The 12,971-nt window shown below is 35.2% G+C and overlaps 1 protein-coding gene across 3 annotated transcripts; it reads right to left on the reverse strand.

The window, feature by feature from the left end:
* Nucleotides 1-1,145: 1,145 nt before the first annotated feature.
* Nucleotides 1,146-5,660, reverse strand: LOC110111385 (transcription factor PHYTOCHROME INTERACTING FACTOR-LIKE 13). Of its 3 annotated transcripts, none has more exons than XM_028694359.1 (9): nt 5,474-5,660; nt 4,642-4,753; nt 3,733-4,564; nt 3,549-3,647; nt 3,413-3,478; nt 3,237-3,302; nt 2,726-3,028; nt 2,048-2,129; nt 1,146-1,491 (listed from the first exon to the last, which is right to left on the reverse strand). In XM_028694359.1, exons 2-9 carry the CDS (start codon nt 4,704-4,706, stop codon nt 1,487-1,489), a joined length of 1,518 nt encoding a protein of 505 aa, XP_028550192.1. In that variant the 5' UTR covers nt 4,707-4,753; nt 5,474-5,660; the 3' UTR covers nt 1,146-1,486. The 3 variants fall into 3 exon arrangements, with proteins under 3 accessions (XP_028550192.1, XP_020698886.1, XP_028550193.1); XM_020843227.2 differs by having other exon boundaries at nt 2,048-2,171; nt 5,474-5,653; XM_028694360.1 differs by lacking the exon at nt 3,413-3,478 and having other exon boundaries at nt 2,048-2,171; nt 5,474-5,658.
* Between the last annotated feature and the right edge of the window lie 7,311 nt (nt 5,661-12,971).

A 12,971-nucleotide genomic window follows, 5' to 3' on the forward strand; every position in this document is an offset into this window, starting at 1 on the left:
AGTTGGATAACAAGATATAAGGATAGGTAACTTCAAAGTTAGATGTGTCATCAGAATATTTTGTTTCATAAATATCTAGTCAGGAGTATCTTATATGACATGAATAAAGTTATTCATAAATTGATAGTTAAAAATCTTGTAAATATCTTCAGAGATGAAACAGAATAGACTGCTTTAGATTGAAAAATGGTGTAATGAAGTTCACAAACATTAAAAATATGTTAGACCGGTCTAGCCGGTCCGACGGGACCGGCTTATGCGAACAGAAGCGGATATTTTCTCTTCTTGTACGTGCAGAACACACACCCGGGTGTGTGTGAGCTGTTTAGGTAGGATTTTTGAGGGAGTTAGGAGGGAAATTTGAATGTAGGAATTGTTTAGGGATTTTCTTTTGATTTGTATGCATTAAACGGTTTATTTTCCTAGGGTTAGGACATCTTGAATTTGGCTGAAATTTGAGATCTCATAGGTTTTCTTTGGGCTCTAGCGGCGTCTAGAGATTTGGGAGAGATCGATCCTCCTCTTGAATAGAGGATCAATTGTATCTTGTTATTTTCTTTCGTAATTTGTTTTCTTGCAATAAAATTACTGTTTTTCACTAGTTTTCCATTGGAATCGTGGAGATTTCTCACTGTTTTTGCTCTCTTGATAGGATTTTCTTGAGATCTTCAAGTGTTTCCTATACAATATTTGTTTTCACACAAAAATGGGAGGATGATATGGACCAGCCATTACAATTTATTATTCAGCTACAAATATGACCTCGCATTTAGAGCTAGAAAATTCCTTCACAACATGTCCATCAGGTCTCAGACCCTAGATTACTACTTATCTTAAAAACTATGAAGTATATTGCTTGAATCAAAGTTCTCTGATGACTCAAGCAATAAGGTGGACTATAAGGAAATTGAGAAGAGAAAAGTTAGTTGGAAAAATTCTTTTTTCTCACCACAAATATATAACTCATTCATGGTAGTCAACAGATCACCAACAACAAACTTTCCAGCAAGTTTCTAAGATGGTAAGATGACAAGATCAGCAATAAAAAAACTGTTGGCAGTATGTGAAACAATCATTTTAATTTGAATTTTTTGCATGCTCACATTCACTCATTAAGAACAATAAGATCCAATGAAAAATGAGAATTGATAAAATTGACTCTAACTAGTTGGAATTAGATATAAAAGAAATAAATTTCTATACTTTCTGGATCTTTATATCCATTAAAACATTATAATAACAATATCATTACTTTAAACTTATGGCCTCCTGGAGGTTTTAGAAGTTGATATAGCTTTTAATACAATTATGTACTCCATAAATGCCCAAAAGGCCTAACCAGAAGAGGATTATGCCACAGAAGTAGAACATGAATGAGGACCAAAGTTTCCAATTGGATACTAGTCCTAAACTTCTGGTTGTCTTCAGTTGATTCAAAGAGCTGTGAGGTTTAGCTCGTATGCTTCAAATTTGAATAATTCATCCGTTAGCCTGTTAACGTCAATAAAAAAGGTACAAGCTCAGATAATGATATGAAATGTATGGCTGTTAATGGAAACAAAATTCTAAAGAATGTATGATTGCGAAGTATGGTTATATGAGCCAAAAAACTAATGAAAGGTCCACTAATGGCTAGAGTTAATTGGTGGTAACAGACCCTGACTTTATTCCCTTTGTCACCATCTGCACCATGTGGGAGATAAAGACAAATACTAGCTAATGGTATAAGATTCAAACCATTAAAAATGAATTTTCATTTGTTCCTCAATTCATTTTTTTTCCCAGCCCCAGGAATATCTAGCTCAAATATAGTTAGTAAAAGTAAAATAAAATTGGATGAAAGATGAGTTCAATGTGATACCCTTATAAAAGAAGGAATAGAAAGGTGAGGTACAAATGTAAATGAGGAAAAAATGGATAAGTTCAAAGTAAACCTTTTGGCCATACCAAGTGTTTCATAGGAATCTGTTCATTAAATTTGAAGTGCTGTAGCTAAGGTAAATTTTCATCAACTAGAACACCAAAAAGTAAATGTCTTCCTTCTTACCTGTATGACCACTTTGAATGTTTTCAGATGGAGCTCCTACAGCAGGTATGTGGCTGCTATCAACTGCTGCAGCAGTCTGATTCTGATGCATCAGTTGTGATCCATAAGCATACATGTCCATCACCTTTATAGAAGTTAAGTAAAAATATTCATAAAAAGGGCAACAACAACAGCAACAACATCAACAACAACATCAAGCCTTTTTCCCACTACGAGGGGTCGGCTACATGAATCCTTTTTCGCCATTGTGTCTTGTTAAAAGTCAAACTCTCATTTAAATCTAATAAAGAAAGATCATTTCTAATATTTTCAAACCAAGTCATTTTAGGTTTACCTCTACCTTTCTTAACATAAGTCAAATCTAATATCTCAACTTTCCTAACCGGTTCATCGGAAGACATCCGTTTAATGTGACCAAACCATCTAAGGCAACTCTCTCTAATCTTACCTTTCGCTGGAGCTACTCCAACCTTTCCACGTATATGCTCATTTCGTATCCTATCTCTAAGGGTAAAGCCACTCATCCACCTAAGCATCCTCATCTCTACAACAATTAACTTAGTATTATGCTTCTCTTTTAATGACCAACATTCGACACCATAAAACATTGCAGGTCTCACCACCATCTTATAGACTATTCATAAAAAGGGCACAGAAGAATAAATGCAATTGACAAACCTGAATTGGCATCTGCATGTGAGGAAAGAAGCCAAGGCAGTGTGAAAATGGCACGGGAAGATGAATATTTGGCAACTGATTAGGAACGTTGAGTAGATTTATTCCTGTGGAAGGAAAAGACAGTTGCTGGTTTGGCATAGAAATCGATTGTATAGAGTCATTAGTTACTGTGGATCCTGGTAACTGAAGTGGATTTTGAATTGGTGGAAATGGGGGATGACCCATTCCAATGCCCATGCGTGACATATACTGCTGAACACCAGGAAACATCATTGGAGCCATGCCACTTCCCATCCACATTATCTGATACCACAGCGAGCAATAAATCAGATTCAGATGAAGGAAATTGGTGATTAAGATTTCGTTTGGGACGGCTTTCTTTCTGCTTCCTAAAGTAACTTTTTAGTACAAAATTCTAATTTTTGTACTAGATAGCTACTTTAAGAAGCATAAAGAAAGCCGTCCCAAACAAAGCCTTAATATTAATGCATGATGCCGTTGATTTCCATACCTGAACTTGTAACTGAAGTGACTTCAAATATTCAATGGCTTCATCTAGCATTGATGCTTTATCTGACTAAAGAATTATGAAATATTAACATAATCAAAGATCGATACTAAATGACGATGATAAGTAAGGACAAGTACATAAAACTTTCTTGTGATGAATGTATGAGATTTCATTACTTTATTACAATGAGGAATCAGCTCTTGCAAAGCCCTCATCTTCTCATTAATTCTATCCCTTCTTCTCTATATAAAAGATTTATGTTAAGGAACTGAACTAGAAGCAACAACATATTGGATATTTAAGGACTCCTACCCTCTCAGAGAGGTTATGCACTTCAGCAGCACGACTTCTGCGTGAAGGAGAAGTTCTCTGAGCATGCTTATTTGCTTCAACTGGCTCTTGCTCGAGATCCTAAACATATGAAGGCATAAAGTTTCAACTACGAAATGAACAAAATACAGCTTCGATATCAAAAGAAAACAAAACACTACAGGACCTCATTACGGCATTTAGTTTCTTCTAAATCTCTTCCCTTCCTCTTGTGTCCTTGACTTGTTTTGTTTTCCTGTCCTACTCTCCCAAAGCTACAACCAGAACCACCCGATGAGGAATCAACCATTAGATCAAATGTATTTGCTTGCCTACAATTTTGGGCTGATCCCAGCTGAGAATCCTCCTTCATTCCTCCATCATTGCTTGAAGTAAGGCTTGCCTCAACTTGATTTTGATCATGGTTGCTGCCACAAATGCTTGATTCAATTGTCCTCATTGAGGACGATTCTTCGATTCTCACTAAATTTTCACCACCTGATGAAATTCCACCAGAATTCCTGATTTCTGGTTCCATTTCTGCACTTAATAATTTCCTATCGTGGGAGAAATTCAAGACTTCATCATCCTCAAAACTCGAGGAGTGTTTTACAGAAACAAAAGCAAGCGATTTTGGAGGAAACATCATACTGTGTTGATGATTAAGACTGGATAGCTTAGGAAAACCATCACTATCTTTTAAAGAACTAAATGTCACACATTTATTTCCTTTGTTCAACTTATCATTCAGATGAGGCTCAGCAGTCAACATGTCACAGAAGAATTCTGAGAACTCATCATCCAATGGATCCTCTAAAGGACTTTGCAACCATAATGAAGTCTCATCTTCTTGAATCAAGTCGCTTGAACTCTCAACAGAGACCCCCCATTTTAACAAAGTTTCAGGCTTTTGAGCTTGTTTAGATTCAGCAACTGCCACTGAGGGTCTGCAATTGGCTTGGTTATGCAACACCACATGCCCATTTTCCCACAAAAGTTCTACCAAGTCGTTGTCTTGTCTGTGATAAAATCAGAAGCAATAAATTTTGACTAACTTCTTAATGGATGACAGAAGGAACAATAATATAACACTAACCCAATAAATCTCATTTGATTTGATGGATGAAGGAGATCATGAAATAGTCTAGAGTCATCCTCCATTTTCTAATCAGGTACACAGTGTTTCATTCTCTTAACGTAGACTTCTTCTGCATATAAAGAAAAATTAAGTTTAATATATAAATAAACTTAATTTTTCAAATAAAACATACATTCACACACCAGGGTAAGAACAGTAAGGAACAGATTCTATGATGAATTTTAATTTAGAACCAAAAAACCCAAAATTTTATCAAGAAATAAAAAGAATAGAGTCAAATCAATGTAAAAAAGAGGTGCAAAAACATAATCATATCCAAAAAATAACAATAATCCAACAATTAATAAATGCAGAAGGGAATTCTGGAAGCAAAATAGCTTGTAACTGAATAAGAATACATCATTCAAGTCCTGCAAAACTGACCAACTACTCAAATGATATAGTTAACAATAGCAATTAACCAAAGATTCCTAATTCCAATAAGGAAAAGAACAGGGAAATAACCAATGTCTAAAAACCAAACGGTCAAGTGTTACAGTGCACATAGGCCCAGCTTGCTAATTAGAAATAAAAAAAAAAAGTTTGGAAAAGATGGATTAATACACCCCACATAACATTGAAAAGGATCACATCACTCTAGAAAAGATTAAAATTCTTATAAATAATGAAGCTATCTTCAAACACTCAGCGAAAAAAGTTATATATATTTAAAATATAACATAAGAAGATAACCAATAAACCACTTTTAGGAACTAAAAAAGGGGGAAAAAGGCCTCGAGTCCCCAATAGATGGAGATGAAGAAGAGAGAAGGAATTCAGAAAACAAAACCTTTTCGAGAACTCCAAGCTTCGCACTTGCTGCCGTTGCCCAGTTCCCTCCTTCCTGGAGATGAAATGGAGCTGGCCAAGTAAACGAATCAATCCTCTCTCTCTCTCTCTCTCTCTCTCTCTCTCTCTCTCTCTCTCTCTCTCTCTCTCTCAAAGGAATCTCTGTGTCACAAACACATGAGCCCGGAATGAGAATGGTGGAATTTTCTTTTGAATTGGTGGTGTTGGTATGCTTTTTTTTTTAACGTTGAGTACTGACATGTAATTATTAAGTATGTAAATTTAAATAAGTGCGTTCAAATTCTAATGTAATGATCAGAGGCTGTTTTGTTTGTTAGTAACTCAACAGTAAATATAAAAGTTCTAAAACTTTCAATATTAAACTGAAATAAAAAATAAATATGGAGTAAAATAATAATATATTAAAATTTTGATATTTAATTTATTTTTAATGTATTTTGAGGTGGCTACTAATTGCCAGCTCATTTGTTGTCACTTGTCGACCTGCTTCATCGCTGCCACCGGCCACCCCCAAGACGGCTCACCCCCACATCAATACCATCGTCGACCACCATCGCAACAAATTAGCCATTACTGTTAAAACCAGCCATCATTATCACTACCAGCTCAAAGCCCCAGTCTTATCATTGTTGGGTCATATGTTGAATTAATTTTACTTCAAATCAAATTAACAACTCAAAATATAGAATTAAAATTCATGATATATTATAAAGTATGGGTTTTTTTAAGTTGCAAACAACTCAAATATAATCTCATGTATTTAAAATGTATTCATTTTGATCGGCATTCTTTTTGTCCGAGTGATATTGGCTTTAATCTCATTACAACTTAGACTTCATTTGAGACGGCTTTCTTATTGCTTCTTAAAGTAGTTTTTTAGCATAATATAATTTAAGGCTTTAAGCTCATGTAAAATTCTCCTAGATTTTTAGTCCCACATCATAAGAGAATTTTAAGTTGTTATATACATCACTTTATATAGTGTAAAGCACAAACCACAAACAGAAAGTAAAGTTGCATGATGCATCAAGCTATCAACTTTATATTCTTATTAAATTTATTTATATAAGATTAGGATTTTAAAAAGTATATTAAAAATTAATTAAATAAAACTTAATATTAAAAAATTATTTCTTGAATAGGCTAGTTCAACCAAATTGAATCGGTTAGGCAGTTTACCAATTAAACAAACTATTCAAACCAGTTCGTATATGTTCAATGCAAATCCAATTTATTTTTTCACTTCTCTGCATTGGAAACTAAATTGGTTCATGGTTGAACCAGTCAAACCAGCTAATTTGATATGATTTTTAAAACATTGGTCTTGAGTACAAAAGAATAAATAAAATAATAAGAACCTGAATCAGAAGGATCTTGATTAATCTCTCACTCTTGGTCTATTGTCTTGATTTGAAATCATTTAACCACATATAATGATCTCAATTGTACAACAAGCATATCATTTAACTAAATCCAAAGTATGATAAATGAGCAATATACATGTTACTAGTCAAATCATTATAATAATATTTATATGATTATTAATCTGTATAAAAATAGTAAAACTCATATACATAAGGTAGTAATAGTAAAGTTTATAAATTATAAAATAGTACAGTTTAGGGGTGTCAAAATCTGACACTTCCTGAAACCCGTCCCAAACAATTTTAGATTTGGGTCAACCCGTTTGTCATACGGGTCGACTTCGAGATTCCGAGTTGTTACTATTTATCAATTGGCATAATAATCATCTCCTTATAACTCCTAATCAATATCATGTAATTCAATAAAGAATAACACCAAACTATAATATTTGAATGAAAGTTCACACTACAGGAAAATAGCCGATTTCCGACGTTCGTGACCGGCGGTTACCGGACCTCCGGTAATACTGGCGGTGTAGCCGGCGGTTTAGCCGCCGGCAAGTACCAGCGGCTAACCGGGGGGTTTGTAACATTAAGCCGCCGGTAATATCGACGGTCATCAAACCGCCGCATAAACCGCCAGGCGTCAATATGACCGGCGGTTTACCGGTGGTGTATCCCGTCGTTGATAAGTGATCACATTACCGACGGTCTGGACCACCGGAAGCCCGCCGGTAATTGCTCTAAAATTAACAGACCCGAGCCTTGCATTTCATTTATATTCTTTCCTTTTCTCTCGCTTCGGACGACCTTTGTCGTCGCCTCCGCCCGCGTCTCGCTCGATCGACCTCGCTGTCTTGCCGCGGACGACCTCTCTCCAAACGGCGACGAACTAGCTCCGACCGCCGACCCCACACCGGCCGCCTCTTGCTCAATCGAACTCTCTTGTCTTGCCGCCATCGATCTCACACCGGCTGCCTTAATTTTCGTGTGAGTTGAAGAAAAACCGCGATTTGAAGGTAATCTTTAATGTTTTTCTGTGATTATTTGTTCTCACTACACATTTGCAAGAGTTTGTAATTTATTGTATGATTTAGGTTATAATCTAGACATATGCAAGAGGTAATGTTGTAATCGTTTGAAAGAGAGAGAGAGATATATATATATAGAGAGAGAGAGCTTGAAAGAGGAAGAGAGATATAAAGAGAGAAAGAGAGCAAGCAAGTGTTGTAGAGATGAGGATGCTAGAAAGAGGGATAGAGATATAGAGGGAAAAGAGAGAGGAGCGGAAAGAGAGTGATAGGGAAAAGAGAGAGAGGGAGAGAGAAAATATAGAGAAAGCGAAAAGAGAGAGGGATAGAGAAAAGAAAGAGAGAGAGGGAGAGATAGCGAGAGCAAGAGAGATAGATAGATAGATAGATAGATAGATAGATAGATAGAGAGCAAGAGAGAGCTAGAAAGAAAGATAGAGATATAGAGAGAGAAATAGAGCAAGCGTTGTAGAGATGAGAATGCTCAGGTGGATGAGTGAGTTCACTCATAGGAATAGAATGCGAAACAAGAATATATTTTAAAAGTTTGGATTTACGTCACTTGCTACGTATCCACTATTGTTATCCACAAGTAATTTCAGTGGTCATCGTAGCTCAAAAGAAATGGTTGTGTTCATCTACAAGTGAACCGACCTCAACCGTAGGGACCGATATCACAACCTTAGCTGTATACCTCTTGAGTGTATTTATCTTCCACTGGATGGTTGTTGGCTATGAGATGTTATGGTATCCATGCTACAATAGGTCGTAGGTACTGTGCATTATGCTATAGGTATGTTATATTTGCTTGTAGACAATATGCTTATTTGTGTCTTGATGTTGAATATGAGGATGCTAGAATACTCTTGCTACAAGAGTATGCAAGTGCTCGTATCTATTGCATATCAGTTGTTGCATCAACTAATAATTCCCTTTATTAGAGCTTTTGCTCTTCAATATGCAAGCTCATTAGTTAGTTGATATGAATACTTGCAAATTTTGTGTTGGATATACATAAATCAAGAATCTTGTAGCATATATATTCTTTTCATTTGAAAGTAGACTATTATGTGCTCATTTACACATTAGTCTGCATTGATAACATAGGCGTTTCTACTACATCTCCCTTACTTTGCTTGTAGCATTGTCGTGTTCATTACACATAATAACTTTTTTGATACCACAAGTTTCAAGCTTATACAACATCTTTAATTTTCATCCTCGTATGAAGTTGTAGTCACGAGCTATTATATAACAACTTTTTTGGCTTAATGCCCTTTGCTCTGGAGATCAATTTCATTGAAAATTATACTATGAGTAAATCCATTCATCCACCTAAAGTATAGCACGTTTTCACATGTGTTATAAATAATATTTTCATAACTATGTAGGGAGACATTTGCTTCAACATCCAAATGACTATCCAAAAAGAGAGAAGTTGGATGTATAACAAATTGTTGCCGGATCGAAAAGGATTGATAGTTGAATTTATACAGGGAGTTGAAACTTTCATTCAAGTTGCATCTCAAGTGTCTTCCTTTCAGTTTGATAAAATATTTAGATGTCCATGTTCGAAGCATAAAAATCTAGCATTTCTCAAGCCCGATGATGTGAAGGTTGATTTATATCGTAGGGGATTTCTTCCAAACTACTAGATTTGGACATCACATGGCGAGTACGAGCCACACAGAGATGCTCATGCCGGTTCATCTACACCTTATGAAATATTTGATGAAGATCAAATGAATAGACCCTATGAAGAATTGATTTTTGATGTAGCAGGTCATAATTTAACGTCTAGTGCAGAAGAGCCACCAAATACAGAAACATAAAAATTCTTTTAATTATTACATTCAGCTCAAAAGCTAATTTGGGATGGTTGCAGTACACATTCAGAATTATCCATTGCAGTGAGGATGCTAAGTACTAAAACTAAGTATAATATTTCCGTGATTATTTCAATGACTTTATTGGTCTTATGAAGGAAACTAATCCAGCGGACAATTTAATTCCCTCAGATTTATACAGAATGAAGAAATTAGTATCCATGCTGGGTCTCACTGCTACAAAAATTGATTGTTGTATCAATGGATGTATGTTATACTACATGGATGATGCATCAGAACTTTTTTGTCGCACCTGCAATGCTCCTCGGTTTAAGCCAAACTCGGGAAAGCAACGTCGTCCAAAGAAAGATGTGTTATATTCCCGTTTATTTTATTTACCAATCATTCCAAGACTTCAGCGACTCTATGTATCAATGAGTTCAGCAGGCCATATGAGATGGCATAAGGAGAAAATAGCAAAAAATGATGTTCTTTCTCATCCATCAGATGCTGAAGCGTGGAAACATTTTGATCGAGTGCATGCTTCATTTGCTGTTGAACCCCGCAACCTAAGATTAGGATTATGTGCTAATAGTTTTACCCCTTATAGTCAAACTGCTACACCGTACTCTTGTTGGTCAGTTATATTAACACCATACAACCTTCCACCAGAGATGTATATGACTACTCCGTACATATTCTTAACTCTTATAATACCTGGACCACATAATCCGAAAGCAAAAATTGAAGTTTATTTACAACCATTAATTGATGACCTCAAGTTATTATGGGAAGAATGAGTGATCACATATGACATATCAACAAAACAAAATTTTCTCCTTCGAGCTGTATTATTGTGGACCATTTGTGATTTTCCAGCCTATGGTATGTTGTCTGGTTGGAGCACAGCAGGAAAATTAGAATGTCCGTACTACATGGAGAATAGCAAAGCTTTCACACTAAAATATGAAGAAAAAATACTTTGTTTGATTGTCATCGTATGTTTCTACCTGCTAATCATCAGTTTCGGAGAAATAAGGAAGCATTTGTTAAAAAAAAGGAGTTAATAACACTTATATTCAAATCATTAAAGATAGATATGTATGCATGAGCTATTACTTGTGATCAAACACAAGGTGGTTTGACAAAGTACCTTCCTTATTCGGTTGGATTACATTAAGGATCAGCCTTAAGTTCATAAATTTTTTTGCTTTAGTCATGGATGTTCTCACTAGACATTTGCAAGAGGATTTACCTTGGTGCATGCTTTTTGTTGATGATATTCTTCTTGTTGATAAGACTAGAGAGGGAGTTAAAGATAAACTTTAATTATGGAGGTCAACTTTAGAGTCTAAAGGTTTTCGCTTAAGTAGATATAAAACTGAATATATGGAGTGTAATTTTAGTGGAAATAGACATAGTGAGGGGATTGTGAGTTTGGGCGATCAAGTCATTAATAAGATACACGTTTTAGATACCTTGGTGCATGCTTTTTACGTATAGCATATACACTTATTAAGGTTTACACATGTGTTCTAATAAATGTTTTCATAACTGTATAGAGAGACGTTTGCTTCAACATCCAAATAACTATCCAAGAAGGGAGATATTGGATGTATAACAGATTATTGTCGGGTCGAAAAAGGTTGACAGATGAAATTATACAAAGAGTTAAAAATTTCATTCAAGTTGCATCTCAACTGTCTTCCTTTCAGTTTGATAAAATGTTTAGATATCCATATTCGAAGCATAAAAATCAAGCATTCCTCAAGCTCGATGATGTGAAGCTTGATTTATATCGTAGGGGATTTCTTCCAAACTACTGGATTTGGACATCACATGACGAGTATGAGCCACACAGAGATGCTCATGCCTGTTCATCTATAACTTATGAAATATTTGATGAAGATAAAATGAGTAGATCCTATGAAGAACTTATTTTTAATATAGTAGGTCCTAATTTAAGGGCTAGTGTGGAAGAGCCACTAAATGTAGAAACTCAAAAATTCTTTGAGTTATTACATGCAGCTCAAAAATCAATTTGGGACGATTGTAGTACCCATTCAGAATTATCCATTACAATGAGGATGTTAAGTATTAAAACTAAGAATAATATTCCCCGTGATTGTTTCACTAACTTTATTGGTCTTATCAAGAAAACTAATCCAACAGACAATTTAATTCCCTCAGACTTGTTCCTAACTAAGAAATTAGTATCTAAGTTGGGTCTTACTGCTAAGGATGATGCAGCAGAAGTTTATTGATGTACCTACAATGCTCCTCGGTTTAAGCAAAACTCGGAAAATAACATAGTCAAAAGAATGATGTTCCATATTCCCGTTTATTTTATTTACCAATCATTCCAAGACTTTAGCGACTCTATGCATCAATGAGTTCAGAAGGACATATGAGATGGCATAAGGAGAAAATAGCAAAAGTGGTATCTTTCTCATCCATTAGATGCTGAAGCATGGAAATATTTTGATCGAGTGTATGCTTCATTTGCTGTTGAACCCCACAACATAAGATTGGGATTATGTGTTAATGGTTTTACCCCATATAGTCAAACAACTATATCGTACTCTTATTGGCTAGTTATATTAACACCATACAACCTTTCACCAGAGATTTGTATGACTACTCCGTACATGTTCTTAGCTCTTATAATACCTGGACCACATAATCTGAAAGTAAAAATTAATATTTTTTGCAACCATTAATTGATGATCTCAAGTTATTATGGAAAGAATGAGTGCTCACATATGACATATCAACAAAATAAAATTTTCTCCTTTGAGATGCATTGTTGTGACCATTGGTGATTTTACAACTTATGGTATATTGTCTGGTTGGAGCACAGTAGGAAAATTAGCTTGTCCTTATTGTATGGAGAATAGTAAAGCTTTCACAATAAAACATGGAGGAAAAAATATTTTCGTTTGATTGTCATCGTATATTTTTACCTACTAATCATCAGTTTCGAAGGAATAAAGAAGCATTTGTTAAAAACAGAGTTGGGCGGTCGCCTCCTCTACCCAGATTAAGTGGTGATGATGTATTACAGAGACTTTCTAACATTCCAACAATTATTGATTTTCCAAAGAACGAGAAATAATTGATCAATAATATATTGTAGCAACTGCACATCAAGAGGATGAGATGTCAAGTTCTAGTCCTGTTGAAATTGAGGAGATGCCAACTACAACCTCTTGTATTGAAATGCAGTTAGAAGATGTGAATAGTTCAACTAGTTCAGG

Source organism: Dendrobium catenatum, unplaced genomic scaffold, assembly GCF_001605985.2.
Source record: "Dendrobium catenatum unplaced genomic scaffold, ASM160598v2 fragScaff_scaffold_464, whole genome shotgun sequence".
Classification (NCBI taxonomy): Eukaryota; Viridiplantae; Streptophyta; class Magnoliopsida; order Asparagales; family Orchidaceae; genus Dendrobium; species Dendrobium catenatum.

What these genes read in the sequence shown, in the direction of transcription:
- LOC110111385 (XM_020843227.2), bottom strand. Translation starts at nt 4,706, where the DNA reads ATGGAGGATGACTCTAGACTATTTCATGATCTCCTTCATCCATCAAAT. An exon ending in AATCAAATGAGATTTATTGG is followed by an intron (nt 4,565 to 4,641) that starts GTTAGTGTTATA and finishes ATTTTATCACAG; the next exon opens with ACAAGACAACGACTTGGTAG. An exon ending in ACATGCAGATGCCAATTCAG is followed by an intron (nt 2,172 to 2,725) that starts GTTTGTCAATTG and finishes ACTTCTATAAAG; the next exon opens with GTGATGGACATGTATGCTTA.